This window comes from Ascidiella aspersa, chromosome 6 (genome assembly GCF_963924565.1).
Source record: "Ascidiella aspersa chromosome 6, kaAscAspe10.2, whole genome shotgun sequence".
Classification (NCBI taxonomy): Eukaryota; Metazoa; Chordata; class Ascidiacea; order Phlebobranchia; family Ascidiidae; genus Ascidiella; species Ascidiella aspersa.
This window is the reverse complement of record NC_139452.1, coordinates 25,542,420-25,566,242: the sequence shown is the minus strand read 5'-3', so window position 1 is coordinate 25,566,242 and position 23,823 is coordinate 25,542,420. Positions and strand designations below refer to the sequence as shown.

At 34.5% G+C, this 23,823-nt stretch overlaps 2 protein-coding genes across 2 annotated transcripts; one reads left to right on the top strand and one right to left on the bottom strand.

Annotated features, from left to right (window-relative positions):
* Positions 1-1,595: 1,595 nt before the first annotated feature.
* Positions 1,596-8,226, bottom strand: LOC146140994 (uncharacterized). The gene is made up of 4 exons (XM_083391688.1): positions 7,019-8,226; positions 6,326-6,430; positions 5,455-5,626; positions 1,596-3,677 (listed from the first exon to the last, which is right to left on the bottom strand). Exons 1-4 carry the CDS (start codon positions 8,181-8,183, stop codon positions 3,488-3,490), a joined length of 1,632 nt encoding a protein of 543 aa, XP_083247814.1. The 5' UTR covers positions 8,184-8,226; the 3' UTR covers positions 1,596-3,487.
* Positions 8,227-9,138: 912 nt separating this feature from the next.
* Positions 9,139-20,660, top strand: LOC146140993 (alpha-soluble NSF attachment protein-like). Its single transcript, XM_083393120.1, has 6 exons — positions 9,139-9,214; positions 10,316-10,486; positions 11,705-11,863; positions 12,730-12,852; positions 15,434-15,663; positions 17,496-20,660. The coding sequence occupies exons 2-6, from the start codon at positions 10,334-10,336 to the stop codon at positions 17,719-17,721; spliced, it is 891 nt and encodes a 296-aa protein (XP_083249246.1). The 5' UTR covers positions 9,139-9,214; positions 10,316-10,333; the 3' UTR covers positions 17,722-20,660.
* The last annotated feature ends 3,163 nt before the right edge of the window (positions 20,661-23,823 follow it).

Here is a 23,823-nt window from a genome sequence, read left to right as displayed (position 1 = left end):
GGTAATACCGCCCAATGAATTCATACTTTCGTAGTGAAGTATTAAAAATTCGAAAGTTTAAGCAAGATGCAGATTTGTTCGACAAGATTAACAACAATGTATTTAAAAGAGAATGGAAAGAGTCTTGGTTTACTGAGGAATATATATACAGTTCGCATGATAACGCTGGAGCCGGGATAAAAAGACTTCAAAATGCCACACCGAACGAAAGCGAAAGCGAAAGGTGCAAGTAAAACAAACTTGACCCAAATAAACAAACTGCAGAAAGTTCTACAAACATCTGGTTCTTAATTTCAACTTTAGCATTTATGAATTTTCGAAGAAGAAGTAAACACCCCCTCCGAATGAATTTACACATGCTTTATGGCTCATTTCGAAGGTGGTGCCTCCTAGTTTATATCGTAAAAATATAGCTTGTGGGCTCAACAGTTAAGGGTTAATATCGCAGAATATTGATATTGATATTTTTAAATATTAATTTTATTTTCAATATTTTTCGCCAAAAGTGTGATTGCTGGAAAGGTGTATGCAATACAGGGACTGTGAAGAAATTTCAACTTTGTATCGTCATAACTTTTGGAGATATTGCCCAAAACCCATTCCGGCGCCCAAAGTTCGCCCAGGTGCCTGATACGGCTCAAACATTTTTTTGACGATTAAAAGTGTTCCGAATTAATTTTAACTGTATCGGAAATATCCCAAACATGATTTTTAAGCCTCATTTAAAACCTCATATATCGAGCTAATTGCTGTTGGGTCGATTTATGTTAATCATTGACGCAATTTTCCTAATTGTGGTAATATCTAGAATCAGATTCTCGACGCAAAAAAGTGACGTGTGATTTCGTCGAGTCACGGCTCCAATTCTCCGCTAATCTACGTAACTAAATTAAGATGGATTTCCGGCAATCCCTCATAAGAGTGATACAATTCATCTACTCACAACATTATACATGGTTGAAAATATCAAAATTTACAATTTACAGTTGGCGGCCATATCAGTTAAAAAAATTGGTACTGCGCATGCGCACGTCGGATTCTGGTAGATTTACGTGGTCTTACGAAAGTCCTGAGTCCCCAACCCTGGCTGCAAGTATGTCTAAGACAGGGGCGTCCAACTCAAACATGCCGGCGTGCCAATTTTTATCCTATAACTTCTTCCCGTGCCAAAGTTAGTGTTTTTTTTTTACAAATAATAAAAACGTGTAGTAGCATTACTGCATCTAAGTGTCCGTCGGTGAGATGACTTTTGCTTCCACACCAAACTTAATAGTTATGTGAATGCTAGCCTCCACTACAATATAATGTTATAGTATTAGAAGTAATTGTAGCAATTGTTTAATATTGTTAATAAACAATGGCAATTTACTGTATAAAAAACTAAGTATTTTTTCACAATTGGCTGTATAACAAATTAAGTATTTTAGGGGGGCTGACGTGCCATATTTTATTAGGTCGCGTGCCACATTTGTCACGCGTGACGCTTGTTGGACATCCCTGGTCTAAGCCTAGCTAACAAGTAAAAAGCGAGACACGGCAGGTTTCTCTTTGGGTATATTTACAACGGTGTTTTCACAGTTGTTAGTAGCAGAGGGGAGAGGGCGCGAGCACAACGGGGTTCCGGTTGATTGCACAAGGTTTTGCGGGAGTAAAAAACGCAGAGCGTGTGAAGTCATTATCACACGCTCTGCTCAATTGCGACAAAAGGGCTTCGTGCATATCAAGATAGGACCGGCAAAAAGCGACGAGCATATTACACTAACACTTTAATAATAACAATGGCGAAAGAAGAAGACGGGCAGACATAATTAGGGCCTTGTTACAAACGAAATTCACTATTTTTTGTCGAATCTGTGTCTTTTAGTAAAGTTGTGACACACCGAAGTGTAGAGATCGACCGATATCATTCTTTTTGGACCGATTTTCAACCGATACCGATTTTTTTTAAATACCTGGGAAATGTACAAAACTTTAATTAATTGAAAATTAAATCCAGATGACGTTTTAGTTTACATCACTATTTTTTTGCATATTAACTTGGCGTGATGCTAAAACCCAATTTTTTTCCATCAAAAAATGTGTACGTTATTTGTTGTACAGGAAAAACTATATAATATTTTCGTACTAAAATATCGGCTAAAGTATCGACCTACATTTACCGATAGCGTTATATCGGTAGAAGTCAAATATCGGCCGATATATCGGTCTATCTCTACCAAAGGAAATCAAAATGCGATACGTTTTACGGACGACGATACAGCGATACAACACAGCTCTGTCTTTTAAACGGCGAGCACCAATGCACGATAATCACGATGCATACAGTGTTCTGTGGCATATTGATACATCAGGGGTGAATACAGTATGGTAGAACACACGCGATAGGGCTTTGTTGTGGATAACACACGCCATAAGGTAATAGTTTAAACGGGGTAGGATGAATAAACAAATAACTAGCAGTTGGCGAATTACCAATGCACTGTTCAATATAGAGATCAAATGTCTTTACCAACTGAGATACCCATTTTTGGGATATACCTGGAATAAGATTATAATAATTTAAACTATTGAAAGATAATATTCGAATAACATGACAGTTTATCAACTATACTCATTGAACTATTATTTTGCATACTGACCTTGCATGATGCTAAATAAATTGTTTGTTTTTTAGGAAAAGCATCTGTTAAAATTTTTCGATATCAAGTGGAATATTTATCTCTAGTTTCAACATGTTAGCGTTTTATTTCTAAACGTTCCAAGCATACAAAGGGAATTTGCCTTGTAATACTAACTATAAAAATGTACTTGTGCTTGTTAAAAGGTGTCCAGAATCCGGTACAACAAAAAACAAAACGGCTGAAAGTACACAATCAATAAAAAGAAATTGAAAGGGCGCAGTAAATTGGCAAGAAATAGGGAACAACAACTAATTATTATCAACTCCATTTTGAGGCTAAAATAAATAAAAACGATCATAAAGGCTTTGATTTCTCTCTCTTGGTTATAAATAGGGATGTCCAAAACTTGGCATTTGAAACCGATACATAAAATACTATGTCCAAGAAACAAAATGAAATTGGAACTTTCAAAGATAACTTTTTAAGGGTAATTGGCCAAAATTTGCTTTTGCGTACCACCTATTTTTTTATAAATTTGCCAAGGTAAAGTAGGACTCGCTGTGTGTGATCGAAAATCAAGGCTTAAATTCCTATAAAAAATGCAACAGTTGGCATCAGGTACTAGCTCGCTTCGATATTATCAGATATCCCTAGTTACAAAGTCAAAAAAAAAATTATACAAATCCAGAGGATGATTAGCAAACCAACATTTGAAAAGTCCTGTGCAAAAATACAACATCATATATGTTACGAGTAAGGTTTCGAGTTACAACACCAAGACAGGCGAATATTAGTCAACTAAATTTTAAACAGACAATTTTTAACGGCATATATAGAGACTAATAAATTCATGAGTTTCTAACACATTAGGATGCCAAAGCACATTTGAAGTCCTCGTCTTTATCAAAGTACTGAGAGGTGCGGAGATATTCCTTCAGTTCGACAGGAATTGGCAGAAGGTGGATGGATTCGTTTGGCACCACTTCTTTTATGACAAATCGCGAGTAGTACTTGAGAGATTTGACACAAGAAAATCTTGATATCGGAGTCAGTAGTCTAAAATTTGAAACAAAAGATTAATCTACCCAACATAGGCATTTTTTGAAACCAGTAAACGATATTGTTAAACAAAATGAATACACTGTTGCTGCCAGCTATTGTATCAATTATATTATTACTTATGAGCCAACGTTTCAATGACCTGTTAAGGTAATCTTCGTACAGGCAAAAAACTCGAGAGTGGCCAAAAATCAGGGTTAGTCTTGCATTTGCTGGAAATGTGTTTTTATAAAGGTATTGTTTCACAAATAAAAAGCAATAAACTAAAACTAATCTGAAAGTCCTGTTACTGTGCCTTATTTTCTTGAATATGCAGCATATATATTGCTTAATGTTTACATAAGATGCCACAAAACGACATTATTAGCCTCGAGGTCATCACAACAAGCTATCTGTTGGTTCATGTTTACTTAGCAAATAAACAAAGCCATATTTTGCCTAGTTTCATTTCTTCGTGTATATATTTAGAATAACAGAAAAAATTTCCAAAAAATTGACCAAAAAAGAGGGTGTTTGTTTTATGTTACAGTAAAGCAATGCTAATTATTTGCTTAGAGCGACTCTAAGAAACATATGAATAAATATATATATTATATATTTGCAACTATAGTTTTCCAGTTTAAATCCCCGCAAAAAGAATACAGAGTAAAACCTCTGATTTACAGTTTTTGTAGGTATAATTAGGTTTTAAATAAATCCATAGCAAATTTGATCTAATTTATTTAATGTGCAACAATGTGAATTTAAGTATAACATATTTATCATAAGTGTATAACCACATAATACAAAAACAAAAATTGTTGTTGTCATGTCTGTGGTATCAGTGCAAGTGTTTTATTATGTGAACTAAATTCAGCATAATAGGCAACATAAAATGTTTCACCAAGCGCACAAATCACACCAACACAGACACCCCTAGCGACAAACATTGAGCAACTGTAGTTACTTTTACATATTTATTTCGGTACTTTCACAACGCCTAGTTCAAACTGATGTTTTTTTGTTTTTTTTTAATAATATATTTTAAGTTTATGACATGTATGTATTATTTATTGCTATGTGCGTAGCTGTGTTTAATTTACTTAGTTTTTTGCAAAAGTCGTAATTGTGTTGATATGATTAATTCTTCGCCACTTTTTTTTCTTCGCCAATTCAAGCTTTTATATTGCTAAAATTGAAAGGGTCGGTCTCTTTGTATAACCACTTGTGGTTCGAGGCTGATCCTTACCCAAATCCGGTAACGTCATTTACTTTTCTGTTTGCATGTGCATTGTATTAAGCGTGGATGGGGAGAAAAATAAAACTTGAAACTTATTTAGATGATTTTGTTTGGGCCTTCAAAATGTTTAAATAGTTTCCAACAAGCCAAATCATCCAAAAACTGTTTATAATAAAGTGGTTAATTTTCTTTGATTTGAACAGGGGGATTACATATTTAGATCAGTGTTTCTTAATTAGGTGATTGGTTCACCCCAGGGTGAACAAAATTTTTGCAGGGGTGAACCAAACAAAAGGGGTGAATGAGGGTGAACCGTCAAATATGGTTGATAGCTTGCGAGCAGGGCGGATATTCTGGGTGTTTATTTTGTGCATGTAATCTATAGACGAGATAGTTTTGTCATATCATGAGACAAGGGTGAATGAAATCTGGAGATAGACGCTAGGGGTGAACAAAATTAAAAAATAAGTTTAAAAGCACTGATTTAAATGATTCTGTTATATTTAAACACTTTTCAACAATCCAAACCAACCAAAAACTTTTAACTTGCTTTACCTGATTTGGACAGGGGGTTCACCCATGTTCCTTGGCTTGACAAAGTATATGAAAGTTCCAGAGCGTGAATGTTTCATGACCAGCTTGACGAACGTGACGATGTTGGGGTGGCGAACACAGTTCGCAGCACCACGACTTACTGATCCGCTTGGCTCGTAAAGCTGAAACTTGCCTGATAAAGAAATTAACATCTGCATATTTCTGTGACTAGAACATCTATTTTGGGTGTAGATTAATTAGAGATCGACCAATTCACTTTTTTGACCGATACTAATAACCGATTTTTATGTTTTTTTGCCAACGCTACCCTAATAACGATAACTAATTTTTTATATACTTAAGATAGAGTAATACCTTTAATTAATTGAACATACATTTTAAATTACATTCATTTTATCTACCTACTTAATTACATCACCTTTATCTTACATATTAACTTTGCATGATTTCGAACAGAGTAAACCAACACATGGTTAGCAAGAAAAATAAAATCAAAGGAATAATTTGCAGGTTAAAAACGGACATTTGTTTATTTTTACGACAGCACTATATAATAATTTCATGTTTAAATATCGGCGCAAATTTATAAATACCGAAATATCAATAGCAGTTATATGTTGTCTGATATTATGGGTAAACGGATCTAATCTCTTTTAAATATAGTTTGGAATGCTACTCATTATGCAACCAACGAAATATTTAAGTTTGCAGAAGACTTGTTTTGTCTAACAATGAAAGAAACACTTGGGATACTAAATCACCTTGATTCGTTAAATTGCTATTATTCTCACAAATGTCAACCAATTGATAATGTTTTTAAAAATATTTAAAAATCTTAATATGAGAATTAATATTAAACGCAGAATGTTACCATCTGAATGCTCGATTCGAACATGGTGTATGGAGTTTTCCACAGAGCGAACAGTCAATGTTAATAAGTGCAAAGGATCTTGGCTGTCACGAACTAGAAACACTCCTAAAAATACAAAAAAAGTGCATTTTAAATACTATGGTTAGATAAACTACATACTCAATTTCAGTTTAAAGTTAAACTAATGTTAATATTCGACCACCTAGTATAAATAAAACATAGTTCTTGGAACATAGTTTACTTTCACATGCATTGTGTGCCAAGCTGTAGAGTTTTACTATTTTAAGTTTTTAACTATTTCAGCCCATACGGATCTCAGAAATAGTTAACATAGTTCTGTGAACCTACTTTTATCATATCACATACTCAAGTATGGAAATAGAAACACTATAAGCTTTTTCCGTTTAATTTTTAACATATGCATAAAGGCCTGTTTACAATACAGCTGCGCTGAGCAAAGTGTAATTCATTTAACTTCTATTATGGTGAGCATTTTACGCTTTGCTAACTCAAGTCCCATGCAGCTAGCAAAAAATTCAGTTTTGGAGTGATTTTCCTGCGTTGCTCGACTGCCATCAAAGCGTGAAAGTGATTTTGCCTTGTTAAAAGTAGAAACGCAATTTAACGCCCAGCTCAGCTCAGCTGTAAACGGCCTTAAAGTGTGAACACTGCAATGTTAGGGGACTTACTTACCCTCAACATTCGGTTTGTATCCAAGCATTGCTTCAGCATCCTCCCAGGTCATATTGCCCCAGTACCAACCACACTGCTTTAGGCACTTTAGACTCTGAATCAGTTGAACTCTGGTGCCTGTGTGTAGTCCAGGAAAGGTCTTTTCTTTTCTTCGTTTAGCTTCTTTTGCCTCTTGCGAACCGAGAAAGTTCTGTGGTGGGCTCATTGCAGGCGCAGATTGTCTTTGATTTCCGTTGAGAGTGTCGTTTTCCGCGGTGCGGTAGTCCCTAGGTTTAAGTGGAGGAGCAGCTGATAAGTTTGACGGCCCTGCACCAGGGTCATTTTGAAATCGAGCTTTTGTCGTTTGTGCAACTACAGCACTGGGAGGTAAGACGTCCTCTTCGATAAGCTCGTCTGCATCCAGGCTCTTACGAATATTCTCGAAATATTCCTCGGTCAGCTGCTTTCGCTGAAAAATCGCGTCTTTGTTGACGGAGCGGGGTGGTACAGGTGGCGGCATATCGCCCCGGAACCCAGATCGTAGGTAATGGGGCTTGAAGGGAAGGGGTGGGGCAATGCTGTTGCCGTCAATCAGTGTTCTCGGGGTGTGACAGTCACCTGTGCTTTGGCCTTGTTGAAACGGTAGAGTAATCTCATGGTAAACATGGCGTCTGCGTTTCGGCCTCAGCTGGTAGGTTTCAATATGAGCGGTGCTAGTGGCTTCGTTGACAGTAGAGCCAAATTTCTTGATTATTGAGGGTCCATCGCTGGGACTGTCAGCCATTCTTTCAGTGCTCATACTTGAGATGTTTGCCACAAAAGTGGAAGACTCTGGTTCCATGTTGGAAGACATTTGGCCGTTCAAACTTGGCACGCTCTGCAAGGAACTGCTGCTTCCGATTTCACCGTAAACATTCTCGCCAAAACCACTGTCATCACCATTGGTGAAAAACCTTTGGTGATTGTTCACTGTAAGGTTGCTCAGACCGAGATGCGCATCGGATAATCCTGGCGATTTAATGTGCGGATGTGAGTCAGTTCCATTTGAAAATGTCGGATTGGACTTCCGTTGCAAAAACTGCTTTTTTAATTTTCCTGAACTCGGAGAAGAGCTTTCATGTTGACTGGTGACAACCGCTCCGTCTCTTTCAAAATTGACTTTACCTAATTCAGTGCTGCTGTCCATGATCCTACATTATCACGTTACACACTTCTTCATATAAACATTCAATGGCTCTATTAAAAACATTGTAATTGAAATTGCTACACGTCTTTATCTTAGGATTATTGGTTGTGGGCTTACTGCAAGTGCAATATATTATACTATAATTAACGTTCGTTTTGGGCTTAAGATGAATAAATTCTTTGGGTCGCTGGTCTAGAATCCTACCACATTCTTGTCCTCGGGTTTATATTTGCAACATTATTTGGGTTGGGGTGCGACTTAGTGTTAAGGTGAGTCAAGTTTAATTACTATATTTATTTCTTCCTTGCAATTTTCATTTAGACAACTTGTTTCGTTACTTCAAAAATAGGTGTTTTTTATTTTACATGCAAAACAAAGCCGACCCTTGTCAGAATAGGACGTCCAACAAACTGAAGTCAAAACACAAAAAAAGAAAGGTCTTCAACAGACATTTTGTTTTTCGACTCAACTTGTTCATTAGTAAAATATTGAGTTTAATATCAGTTCGTTAAAAAAGTATTTGCGTTTCAGAAAAAAACAAAACATATTTTGCATTTCTGGATCGATTTGCATGAATGCGCGCGTAATTTTCCTTGTTATTACGCCCATAATGCCTATTATTATCATGATTATATTTATTCTACCATGGCAAAGACATAAGATAATGGGAAATTTTACAAGTTTATTTGTACCGAATTCGTACAAAAAACTTCCTGCTGACTTTTAAACCTTTTAAATGAAATCGTAAGGCAGAAATTTGCAAAGGAATACTGTTTATACTTTAGTAATAGTAATGCAACCAATTTAATAATGTATTTATACATAGTGGTTCTAAAATGACATAAAAAAATTGTTATTTCGGAAAAAACGATAAACATAGTCCTTTATCGTTCGAATACCTAAACGGTAAACTTCTGTTTTTTCTGTTGCAACATAAGTTGTTGCAATCATTAAAGAATATAGGGCGATACGCATCGATGAATAATTAGTCAAGACAAGTGACGTTTGTGATGTCATCCTTTGATGATCAGGTTTATTGAAATTCGTAAAATAAAGTTGTTTTAGCACTGAAAGGGTTCGCCTTGGATAGATTTACGTTGTGTAAAAGTTATTTAGTGTTTTCGTGTTTGTAAAGCCCTTAACATAGGTTAAAACAAATTATAGGAATGCTTTGGGCGCTGGTCTACAATCCTACACCACAGCGTTCAAACAATAATTATATCAACGCAAGTTATTTGGATTAGGGTGCGAGTTTGGGTTGGGGTTGGTCCGGTATTATTAATTTAATATTTAATAAATATGCTTAACCCACCCAAACCTAAACACTAACGAGCACTGTAACCCTCATTATGTATGTTTATGATCCAGTTATCAAAAACAATATATTAGGTTCCATTTATAAAATTTGTGATTATAACGTTTATAACCCAAACCGTTGGGTAATTACCTTTTATTGATAAACTGTAATATATGAATCTATTAACTCATTAAATCTACCATACTTTTCAAATAAATTTATGTGCTTTTAATTAAGCTCTTATACCAATTTTTGGAATACATATTTTTTTGCCTTTAGCATAGGGTTTGCTAGATGCTAACCCACTTAACTAAACCTAAGTTTACTAAAATATTGAACAATTTACAGTTATGTGGATTGTTTTAATGTTTTTTATGTATGTTTTACTGTGGCATTCGTAAATAGTTTAAATTTATTTGTCAGTAGATTTAAAATAGAATTTTTTTGTGTCAGTCATGTGAAAAAAGTCCTCGTTTTTCCATGTGATTTCGCTACAAATGGGCATGAAAACTAATTTGTTAAAATGATTGAACTGTTTGGAGTAGGTATTTAATATCATTGATATTTTAGCACACTTTATTGAGCTAAAATTGCAGAACCAGTTTTTGATTTGAGTTACATGTCTTTTGGTATACTCTCTTAAACCCGCATACAACTGTCTTTAGGTGTTGATTTTTTTTGCTGTACGGTGGCTTAATACAAAAAAATATTTTTATTGCCATTGTCACACCGTCAATTTTTTAAATTGTAGAAAATTCAATTTATGCCTTTCTTTATCATAAATCTTCCTTAGCTTGTCTATTTAGAAAATTATACATTTTTACCAATAAACTAGTGACGACATCAAACGAAAATGGACCAAAAAGAAAAGGAAGCTGTTGAAATGGTGGCCGAAGCTGATAAAATGGTGAAATCCGGACGGGGATTTTTTAGCACTCTCTTTGGCGGCTCAAACAAGCTTGAAGAAGCATGTGAAAAATATGTTCGAGCTGGAAACCTGTTTAAGGTTTGTAATCGGTTAAGATCAAACTTGGATATGCTAGTTTTTCAAACTACATTAAATTGCAAATTTTATTTTTTAGCTCTACCTAACAAGTTAATTAAAATTACTGAATTTATGCCAATTAGAATTAAACTAAAATCTGAACTGCAATGACATTTGAATCACAATCAGTTTAGTCATCTTTGGAGCACAATGGCGGAAAGTTTTAGTTAGACATATATATATAGTAAACTTTTAGCCCATATACTGGTAGGTAGCATTTTGTGAATGTTTCATTAACACTTATCACTACAGGATTGGTTATGAATTGAAATTTGCACTCACCAGTTGATTTTAATTCTGTACCATATCAAATTTAATAAAATGTTAGTGTTACACTTCAGTTAAAGGCAAATATTATTATTTTATTTTTTACTTGACCATTAGCGCTAATTACTATGTACTGGTGATAATATTTCTAGCTTATAATTAAATTTGGAAAGTACATCGTCTTTGCCACTTGATTTTTGTTTTACTTTCAAATATATAAGATGTGCATTAATGTAAGACTTTGTATTTGCGGATATGTGGCTAAGATTGATTCTGTCACATTAATCTTTTATATGTTTTCATTCATATTTCATGTATTTTTACTATGCCCATTGTGGCCTATGTCTGGAGATTCTGCAGTGTAGAAATAAGTCCGTAACATTTACATTACAATCCACAGTATAAATAATGTTGGGCTATATTACACATATTTGCCAATGCCCAATAAAACAAAGGTTATTTGAACTAAGATTTAGAATTCTGTATTTTTATTAAAGATATAGTAAGAATGGTAACTGGCAATTCAGCAATAGGTATCATTTTAAAGGTTTAGAACAGTGCTTCTTAAACTTTTTTAGTTTTATTAACCCCTAGCATCTATATCCAGATTTTATTAACCCTTGTCTCTTGATATGATAAAACTATCTTGTCCATGTAAAAAAGCACACCCTAAATTGTTCACCGCTGCAAAAATTTATTCGCCCTAAATGGTTTCACTCTGAGGTGAACCATTCACCTGATTAAAAAAACACTGGTTTAAAATATCTTTTTAACATTAATGTTAAAAACAAATCAAAATGCCACTCACTTCTGTATAGGCTTAGACATTCTTAACTACGTCTTAATACAACATCCGACCGTTATGCTCCCAAAGTTTATTAAAGATATATTTATTCACCTTTTCCTTTTCAGATGTCTAAAAAGTGGAACGGTGCTGGAGCTGCATTTTGCAAGTCTGCCGAAATCCAAATGCAACTGCAAAACAAGCACGAGTCCGCAACAAACCTGGTTGATGCCGCCAATTGCTACAAAAAATCTGATCCGAAACAAGCAATTCAGTGCTATTTGAGGGTGTGTTTTGTAGTTTTTTATTCATTTTTGACCAGCCGGCTTGCACTAGCTGGCAATGAACCTACAGGTTGTCTTAAGCCCAAAGTTTTTATTTATATATATATACATCATTTGTTACGCCAATTGAACATAGAAGTAAGTGTCAGCACTTTAGTATAGGCCGTCTCTATTTTGCTGTTTTTTTTTTAAGAATTTTAAAATTGTTTCTAATTGATTTAAAACTTATAAGTTTATAAATTTGTGTATTGTTTGAATTTCAAGTTTTTGTTATTTTTCCTTTTTATTATTTCTATTGATGCTTGTCATATTTTATTCCTTTGTTTTATAAGTGGCAATTCTGTTCTTTAGCTTTTGTTATTTTATTTTGCGCTAGATTGAATGAAACCCTTTCCATAGAAACATGACTGTTAAAACTTTCAAATTTAAAACATAGCAGTGGAAGAAGCAAACACACAGCAATAAACTTTTAGTAAATTATAAAAATTACTTCCCCCAAGGCTTGTTGTCACTATTACACTTGTTTTGACTAATAGCTAAACTACAGATTTAATAAATATAATTTGGCCTGGAACAAATGATAAGTTATACATTTTACAGCAGTCTTGAATATAATAACTACAAATCGCACAAATGTTTGTGTTTATTGATACTTTTTAAGAGTTTACTAAAATATGCTGTGATCATCTGCATTAAGTTTAGTTTTTATATTTTTAACAATACAATGTATTATTAAACCGATCCCCGAGTTAATGGCATATAGCGATATAACTTGTACTTAAAATCTATTGTTACACCTTAATCGAAAAAAAGATTTTCCTTTGAAGACATTTAATCACAATATGACGGTCATTTTTATTTGTTTGTAGGCCATAGACATCTTCACAGACATGGGGCGCTTTACTATCGCTGCCAAGCACCACATCAACATAGCGGAGATTTACGAAGTTGACGCTATGGATTTGGAGAAGTCCATCTCGCACTATGAAAAGGTATGTAGAGTTAAACAAAAATCCTGATTTACATGAGGATCGATCTGAATTCATCGACATGTTTCTTTTCCTGTGAAATCTAACTCTGTTGTTTAATCTTATTTAACCCTGTTGCTAGAATTCTAAGTTATATCCCTGTCTGTTTTATAATTGCTTGCAGAGTTATGTTCTTTGATTAGCCCAGTCTACTTTTACATAAACTAAACTAAAAATAAATACTGTAAAAATAATGGAACATAAAAAACTTTTGTTAATTAAGTGTTGTAATATAAGGTATTTTAGATTTAGGATTTTTTTAATGTAAGGTAGTGTTTCACAAACATTTTAGCTCACGCTTGTTCTGTACTAACTTAAAATTAGCCACTTTGACCAATTTGTCCTGCAATATTCCATTATTAGATTTAGGCATTTTCAATCAGTTTTAGAAGCCAATTATATGAGTTGATTTAAAATACACAAATATAGGTATTATATCTATAGTTGTTATGCACACATACAAGATGTCTTTGGCTTTTTACCGCTCATCGAGAATGAAATTTGTGTACAAAAACTTGTGAACCATTAGTATGACTTCTAAGATTTGTGTGCAATACAGTATGAGTGTATATATATATATATTATATGAATTTGTAGATATATAATATATACGTAGTGCAATGTAAGTATGGTCACCATACTAACTTATTGAATGTTTAAGTTCGACAGTTATCATTTATTGTGTGATATTTCTTGAAAATGATTAAAATTACCTCAACTAAAGTCCCAGTTAAGCCGTTTAGATTCTGCCAAAAATCAATTGATTAATTGATGCAAATTCTTTGGCTTGGCCAATAATTCCTTAGGTTGGTTTGTCCATACAACTGTGGAAATTTCTCAATGCCTATATTGATTGCCAAGATCAATAAATTGCATTTATCATCAGTAGATCAAAGCCAGCCATGATATATGTTGAATAGTAAAGCAACTGCATAGCATATGTCAAAGTAATTGGCTTTGCTGGGTGAGTTGGGTCTGATTTTTTGCCTAAGTCGGCTTAAAACTCTATGTAATTTGTGATATGATTAGAAATTCATTCAGTTGATTTTTGAATTTTTTTCTGTCTGGAAACCATTGAACATCAATATCTTTTTAGGAGTAAACTTTTACCACTGTAAAAAAGTAAATATTTAGAAAAACAAATTGTCTGAAGTCAAGGGTTCACCTAGCTATGCTATTGTTGAAACAATTAAGATTGTGTTGTAAAAATACTTCAATTCAGTTGAAAAATAAATCAATTCAGCTGAAAAATAAACAATTTAAACATTAAACTGGGAGACTTTTCAAAGCGTAACAGTAGGGATCAGCATGGGTGGTGCTATGTTGCAAAAAACTTTAGCATTTTGATGAGGCATGTAATATATATCATTAAATAATTTAATTCGCCTTTTCTAACTACCTAACTTGTGAGTTGTTACAGATTTTTTTAATTTAGATTTTTTTTTTAAATTAAATTAACTTTTTATCCTTAGATATATTTGTTTTTCTGTTTTTAACTTCTGAAATACTAGACTTGTTAAAAAATGCGCCACAAGTAGCTAGTAAGCTTAATTAAGTTGCTTAAATAAAATACAAATGAAAATGTATATATCCCAGTTATTTCTCACAAAAATCAGATTTTAGGCTTGTATTGTCCATAAATTAAAGTGAGCTTTGTACGAGTGATGTAGTTATTAAAATAGATATAAACATTTCCAGTATCTCTCATACAATCTGCTGTTTTGCATACTTTCTGCTAAAGTTTAAACCCAGTAGTTCACTTTCATAAGTTTTCCATAAGCTTTCAACCCTTCATGGCTCCATTATTTACACAAGTTGAGTGGAAATCCCAAATTTAAGTGTGTTTGACTAATTTGAAAATAATATATGCTCAGAGGACTAAAAACAGTTAAAAAGGTTGTGTATAAAAAGTGAATTCAGAACTGCATTGCGTATAGTCTTTCAATGTATGTTTTGCAAGAAATGGTGCTATTGTTTTTTTCTTGACGTGCTCCCCTATGTGCCTGTTATTTCAGCAGAGTAGAGGTCCAGGATTGGCCAAATGTTGTTCCGAGTCAAACCTCACCACAGGCTAGGCATTTTTTCCGCATGCACTAAATCAGGATAAAAACTTGTGTTAACTAATGCACAGATTAGGTTTTTAAAGCAAGTATAAACTAAAAAAGGGGTTTTATGTTATAGGCATGGGCGTGGCAGACATTAGTCTCCAATTGCTGGTCATCATATTGGCTAAGAGCATTGTGACATGGCCAGACAGATCCAGGGGCCCTCCTGGCCATGCTCCCCCCTCTCCTAAAAAAAACTTCTACTATCTAAATATTTAGTAATACAATTTTTTTTAACTACCTGGCCATGCCCCCCCCCCAAAAAAAAAAAACTTCTACACTTCTACTATTTAAGTATATTTTAAATACTGGAGAAACTAAAGAATGCATGGGGCCTTTAACAGCTGGTGTGCACCCCTGCACTAAATCCTTAATTTCGTTAAAAGGCATGGTTGATAAAACCCTAATTTTTAAGACAATCTTTCTTTCCCTGGCGACAGGCAGCTGACTTCTACGACGGCGAAGATTCGAAAAGCAGCGCAAACAAGTGTTGGCTGAAGGTGGCGCTATACGCTGCCCAGCTCGAGCAATACAACAAGGCGATTGAACTGTTCGAAAAAGTTGCCGCTGCATCGCTTGAAAGCCCTCTGCTTAAGTATTCCGTCAAGGATTACATGTTCAAAGCCACGCTTTGCCAGTTTTGTCTTGGAAGCAATAGCGTTGATGCAAGGTGTGTATCATGTAAAACTATATTGGTTGAAATGCTGCCTTAAAATCTGGGGATGTCAAATTTATGTACACTTTTTTTATCAAGCACATATATATATCATAATATTCAAAAACAGCTTCTCTTGTAATTAGTTACACATTAACAATTACCAGAGATTCAGGGAAACTGTTTTTGATTATTATTTTTATGCCTGGTAGCAACAGTTTATATATAGAAATCAATCAGATTACATCAAACAATTCAAGATAATTATTTAGTAATGTTTTACTTTGAACAGATTTGTGTATGATGTCATTCTTATTCCATAACACTAAATGAGTAATTGTGTTATATACAGGATAAATCATCCAGTGCCAGACATGTTATACTACTTAAGGATTCTACTGTCAACTTAAAACATTTTTATTTATCATAATGCAATTGTTGCAAGCAGGGATTAAGGTTTGGTTTGGGTGACCGCTAAGTAGTTTTAAGAGACCGCAAGTGTTTCATTTAAAAACCAAAAAGTCCAAAATTTGGGAAACCGCTGGAGAAATCCCAAAACACCTTAAAAAAACACTGGTTGCAAGTAAATTGGAAATCAATTATTTGTCCATCTTCTCATTTTCAGGTTAAACAAACTTCAAAGCTTCAAAAAGCTTTTTGTTCCAATAGATAAAATATGTGTAGGTTTTTATTATAATTTAAACTGTTTATTCGTATTTTTCTTATTTATTTAATGAATTGTCCCTAGAATTACCAGGACAATAGATTAAAAACCACCCCTTAGTTTTAGTTAACAGGCCCCAAATTTTTAGTTGGGTAATAGTTGTGAAATCTTGTGTTGCAATCCATTTTATTAATGTCCGAAAATTATGCCTTAAAAAAAACATTAAAAAAAAACAAACTCTGACAAAACAATAAGTATCAAAAAACTAACTATATATTTACCTCAAAAGCTATTTTTAATTTAAATTTTACATTCACTATATCTTTTAGGCATGAACATTTTAATATACACGAAACCAATTCACAAGTCTAGATTTCAATATGTTTTTGTCGAAACAAACTGATGAATGAAACCTCGGTTTTATGTACTCTTTATTAAAACGATTTAATAATTTATATTCAAATATTTGGTTTGGTGTGCTGGCCAATATGTACTTTTATTTAACTTAAATAACAGCAAGTTATTATGGTATGTTGTTTATTGGCATGCCCCCCTTTGAGCCTCTGTGTGTCCATGTTGATATGTATGGCAGACACTGAGTTCGAACTCCATCACAGGATATTTGTTTGGTAACACACATAAGATCTAAAAATCAACAACAGCTAAAGCAGAAAATCTATCAAACCATAAGACCACTGACATAATAAGGCAAAATACGCAGTAATATTCACAACAGAATTCATCAGAATAAGGCCTTAATTGCCAAAATAACGTCTGAAACGATAGGAAGAGGGTTTTGATCTTGTATAGGCCGCTTTGGGCTGACGTTTGGCCATTAGTTTGAATTGCACCATTAAAGCGCCGCTGTTTTGCAACCAGATTTTTTGCACAGTTTGGGGTTATTGGTGGGTAATGGGTGGGGTTAAAAATGGGTTAGGGTTGAAATTTGAGGGGGGTCAGTGATGTACTTACGGGTGGGTTTGGGGCTAGCTAATATGTTGTTTAGGCCTGATTGTGGCCATTTAGGTGTTATTCCGTCGGGTTTAGGTCTTAATCCGTTTTTTTTGTGTTACGACTATTGGTGCTGTTTTGGTCTTATTTCGAAGGGTGTTTTTTTCCGACGTTGATGTTGTTCTTATTTTGGTCTTATGACCGGAGTCCAAACCAAGCTTGTGTTTTTCAGGCAAGCGCTCGAAAAATACCAGGAGTGGATGCCGGCCTTCGAGGACAGCCGCGAGTACAAGCTCGTAGGTAAGCTGATCGAAGCCCACGAGAACAACTCGGCCGACTCGTTCGCCGAAGTGATCGCCGAGTACGACAAAATTACTCGGATCGACGAATGGCTCACCACCGTGCTACTCCGCATCAAGAAGACCATCACCGGATGTGAGGATATCGACAACACTTAATCCTATGTTCGCATTTAAGAGCTGGTGGGTATGCTGTCTACTTTTGCGGCCTGCTAGTTGTTTGATGTGCGTGTGTTCTATACGCCGGCCGGCTTCTGGCTGTTTTCCGAAACCCGACGAAATCAGTTTTATTTTTTAAGTCAACGAAACGTTCGCTAAAATAATAATGGAGACACCAAACTATCAGGGTCTGACCCACGGAGTTAATTCTACTACATATGTTTTTTTTAAACGTTCCACAGTAAAATTTCTTTAAAATCTGGGAAAACTGTGCCAGAAATTAAAAGATTATATGTCTTTGCGTTTTGTTGTATAACTTATAATTCAGTGAATAGAATTGGGTCGCCAAAACCTCGCTAATTTTTAAGCCTGCAAATCATATTATCTTTATTTAATAAACGGTAACAAAGGTTGTAATGTTGTCAGATACTATTGCAGCAATATTCCAAAAAAATTTAAAATGAGCGACAAATTATTAAATGGTTACTACAGTCTTTGCTGCATAGTTATTTATATTTCATATTTTCCCCGATAAAGTTGATAATGCTCTACACAAAATTTTATACCCGGCCTGCGATCGTTCGGCCTTACAGCTAGCTGACCCTTTATAAAAAAAAGTTTGGTGACCCCAATTTTGTTGAATTATCAACATTCTGTTTAAAACGAAAACGCAAACGCAGTTTTGTACAGAACTCACTTTTTCCGACCGTTTTGTTGATTTGGAGGAAACAAGTATGTCATTTTTCGCGTTTTTATGCTACTTTCAGCGTTATTTATCTTCTTCTTTTATCTTCTTGATCATCTTCAAAGTCAAACCGGGCCCAACTTTTAATTTATTCACTGACCCACAAGAATTAGACAGGAAAACGCCTAAATAAACCCATATTGATTTTCAATAAAGTGTTTGTAAGCTCATTTGTGGGCCACCACCGGTCCGCGGACCAGTGCCGGTCCGCAAGAAATTCGTTACCGGTCCTATAACGTTCGTAATATATCGTGTTGTTGTTTTTTTCGGTTTTTCCACGGCGGAACTACATGCTGTCATATTACTTGACTATAGTTGCAATAAAACGAGCTTAACTTCTCATTGAATCAAAGTTGTAATTATTTCCATTATTAAACATTTGTTTTCAAACGGTCCGCGGTAAAATTTCAGTTTTAAACCGGTCCGCGGGGCAAAAAAGGTTGCCGACCCCTGACTTAAACAATGGAATTTCCAATTTAAAGCCAGAATATGAAAGCATTCCAATTACTTTAACCGGACTTTGTGATTGCAAAAGGTCAATAAGGTTCCTTTTTGTAACGATGTGTGCGCAATCACTAATTGTAAACGTGATTTCTTGTTTCTTATGTTGTATGTCGATTTTTTTGCGACAAAGGACCTCCTTTCAAATGGTTAGCTTGTCAATAGAGTAACGAAACAAGATTTAATCAATTTTTAACGAGAATCCACCATTAAACGTGGTAAAGATAGCATTAAAACAACTTATCATCGTCTATTAGCTGTAAGTTTAACTGGCCAGAGCGATAGGGTTGGTCTTTGATCGACTTTCGGGCAAATTTTATCAACCGACTCGATTTAAATGTTTACGCCAACTGTTATAGCATGTGCTGGTTTGATTTCAACGTCGAATTAGCACAATCCTACTTCCCATTTAGTTCTGTTAATGCCTTTCATCGATTAGCGTCCTCACCCTATTGCCCTATAGCTAATGGTAAAATTATGGAAGCGCTTGTATTTGGCTCTGAACACGTTTATCGCCGAAACGATTTGTGGATAGCGCTGTGGGCTTACCGAAGCACAAAACTCGTTCGCAGGTTTTGCATATGCTTTACGAAAATTTGAATACTGCATCTCTTCGTGTTAAAGTGTTATACACTCATGTGAAGCCACAACATTTGAGCTCGCTTTGCTATTGTCCAATTTATGGAGCAACTGCTATCTTACTGCTTGCGTCCTCGAAAGAAGGCTTTTGAAGAAATCGCCACACCTATGTATCAACTTTTAATGTTGGGTTGTTCTGATTTTTACCAAGAAATGTTGCCATTCCTTGTAAATTATATCACGCACGCCATCTTTGTTCTGTTTCTGCATGGTGTAACTGTTTGTACGACAAACAATGATGTCTAGTAATACCAATGTAAGCATGAAGTCATTTATAACAAACATTTTTGGAAAAAGCATTTTTTTTGTTAGAAAATTACTTAATCACGTTTACAGACCAAATCAAATAAGGACATTAAAAACGCTTCATTTGCGTGTGCCATTTGACTTGGTATTTAAGTTGATCTTAGTAGTAACGCAAATCAGTATCGTAACCCCGAAAACAGCTGATTAATTAACAAAGGACAACCTGCGAACAATGTTTTTTTGATTGAATTTCGAAATAAATGTTTTACTTGGGTGTGTATAGAATGGTTACATTAGAAAACTTTAAGTATTTTTACTATTTGTTAATTCAAACGCCGTGCGTTTTTCGCGACCACGTGTTTTGTCTTATGCCATATTCATATATACATTTCTCATCACGCAATTTTTGATTTGTTTTAACTAGAAAAGAAATCCCTAACTCCTAAAAATGGATTAAAATTTATTGTTAGGAGTGATTTGCTTTTATCACTAACCCACCAACTTAACCTGCTCAAAACATAATTCTTATTTTTCGTCCCGTTTTATTTCTTTTGCGTTAACTTTAGATTTGTCTTGATTGGGCCAAGGTATTAAGGATATTCATTTCGGCACCAATGGATAACACAATATTTTTATTTGGCGTTTTTCGACACAGTGTAATTCCCATGTGATTTAAAAGTGTATTTCGTTCTTTAATATGCCGCCGACGGTGCAATGGTACCCTGTTGTTCTCATGTGTGAATAAAACGTTTGTTCGGAAATATAAAAATCTTATTCAACACACATCTACCGGATGTTTTCTTTATATGGGAATTTTGCCAATTTCTATTGGTTTGGGATATACCATACATATTTCTAAAGGGAGAAAAATATTCTGTTCAAAATCATTATTTTTAGGTACTATTCAGTGATTTTATTTCTTTTATATGTACTTTATCACAATTTATGTATTGTATAATAGGTGATGAATCATTTTAAAAAGATTTTTATAGAACAATTTAAACCTATAAAGCCTGTAGACTACCATTGCAGATTTTTTTATAGAATATAGCCCATAGACGGCTTTTTTCTTTATGATTACGTATTATCGCTTCATAGAAATTTGGAGGAAACTGCAATAGTATGCCAAAATTAGGATGAAATGCTAAACTGGTCCTCTCGCTACTCTTCATGTGATGTTCTGTAATATCCATCATAAACCGAATGCTGTGCTGTAAAACACAATGATCGTTTCACTTCTTTTAAATGCCATAAATTGCCAGGGTTGTAAACAAGTCATTTAGAAGTTTCAGTCAAGTCATTCATAAATATCTCAAAGTCTTTAAATAAATACCAAGTCAAGTTATTATTTGAGCAAGTCAGTTTTAAGTAAAGTCCTTCAAAACAGTAAACGCTCAACTACCAAAATTGGCAAGTCAGCAATCCCTCTACTAAAAAACGACTAAAACCCAACAGATTGCAAGATAAATGTTTTACGCGTAACTTAAGATAAATAAATCTATTTTATACAAAAAAATTGCGTAACGGAAACGCTTAAATCCAACCCAAGTTATTTGTCCAAAAGCATTAAGTCAAATAATTTAGCCCAAAAGACTTAAGTCAAGCCTACAACACTCTAAAATGCCCTGTAGCTCGAGAGATTTAAAACCTTATGAAATTTGTTTTTGCGCAGAAATAAAACCCCAACCCTGCCCCAACCCTACCCAATACCATACCCCAACACTTATTCAATACTAACCATAACACAAACCCTAGCACAAACAAAAACCCCAACCCTAACCCCATACCCTAACACTAACCCGAACACCAACCCCAACCGCGACCCCATACCCCAACACTAACCCAATACTAACCTTAACACAAACCCTAACACAAACTCCAACCCCAACCTTAATCGGTGCTTCTGAAATTGCAAATATTGACCACACGAAGATCTGTAAATAAATTCCAAAAGTATGAATTGCAATTAGGTATTTGCAAAAGGTAAGATAGTTTGTTTTATAGCCAAAGAAGTTTTGCAATTTGTCAAGAATCAAATTAAACCACTATTATTAGAAAATCGACACAAGAAGTATATTAGTTTTTCATTTTATTTTCCCAGCTCCAGGTATTTTAGTTTATCTAATACGAAATTTGTCAAAAAAGTGTTTCACGACCAAATAGTTACGTAGCGCTAAATACTGTAAATAATCTTAAAAGTTCGATGTCATTCCTACAGAAGACAGCTAATTGATTTGAGTCATATATTTAGGTTTCCGGTCATGCGGGTTATTCAGCGTACAAGAATTTTAGGGTTTTCGTGATAAGAGTAATACCCCGTAAAGCAGCTTACACTTAAAACAAACGGTGTACTCATAAATGGCTCATCGAACGTTGTTGTTGTTAAAAGATTTAGTTGCTTTAATATTGCAATATACAGTACTTGCAAAAACTGCTGCAGCTTAACTGCATGTAGCAAAAGGCATTACTTAGATGTGTTTAATCTATGACATGTTACGGTAATTAGTAAAAGCAATAAATGTGCTAGAAATCGGTAAGTATTCTATGCCAAGTCAATGTTTTAGCTACAATACGTCGTTTAGTTAAATATGTATTATGCAGGACACGTAGGTTATGAAAAGTCGACAAAAAATATCGTTGTATCGCAAACTTCCTTACAAAAGTATTGCATATACGCGTATGGCAATCGATTCGTGGCATTTGTTTTGACTAATTAAAACCAATTTCAATAGTTTACGGAGGCTTTAGTTGGACATAGAAAGAATATTAAAGTCGATGCAGAGATAGGTAGTAAATTTTAAAATCGATTTAAAAAAGTTAAGAAATCTTAAAATTAATTTTATGCAATCGTATATGTTGTACTGCGCGAAAATATAGACAACATTTTAAACTTAGACTGAAATAAATATGTGAATTGTGTTGTACATGTCACTGCTAGAAATGCCCAGTAATATCACACTAACGCTAAAAAAGACAGGTTACAAAATCAGTGTTCTCCTTATAAAATATAGGTACCAATCCTATAATTACCGAAAGGTATTATCCTTGATTAGGAATGGGGTTGGCAGGCAATTTTAGCATTATTTAACGCAGAATTCCTGAGCAAAAAGTCTAACATAAACAATTTCGCATTGCTAAAACAGATTAAAACTTTACACCAAGGATAAAATGACTCAATCGTGCTTAGTTTAATTTCACACAAAAAGACCTACAAGGCAACAATATACAAAGCGGAATAATTTATAATACCATGGTATTAGGGTCGACATAATAAATCCAAATACACAGTAGGCCTAATATCCACACTACAGAATAAGATCTAAATCTTCTCAAATTACGGTAGTCTTAAACCTGTTGGATTACGCCCCAAATTCGCCGGAATATAACCTAAATGGAAAAAATAACGCCTGAAACAGTAGGTCGAGGAATTGGGACGATCGGGGGCCGTCGGTCTGGTATCGGCCGTTTTGGTGTCGAGTTTAGGGCGCCCTAGTTTGAACGGCGCCAATGAGGTTTGTCCCAACTTGGTCTTGTTCCGAACTGCGTTTGTCTGATGTTGATATTCTTCTAATTTAAGTATTATGGCTGGAGTCTCATCGTCAGGGGCGATACAATTAATCCAACTCGATAGAGTACTCGAAATAATATTACGCCTGGGTCATAATATTACGCAAATTTATTCAGGCATTGATCGGGTTAAAATGTCAGCTTATTAATTTAAACGAAAACAGTTTACCATTACAGTTTGCCAAGAGCAGCGGTGTTTTCTGCAAATGCTTAAATTCTAAAGTAATAATTTACGATCAAATAAAATTGTCGAGTAAATAATTACTTTTGCAAGTAAAGCATGATGCAATTCTTTCCTGCCAAAATTAGCATGTATAAAGTAAAATGCAGAATGTGTCTTTTAGTATATAAGATTATGTATGTTGCCAATATTTTTTGGCCTAAAGGCTCTATATAAAGATATA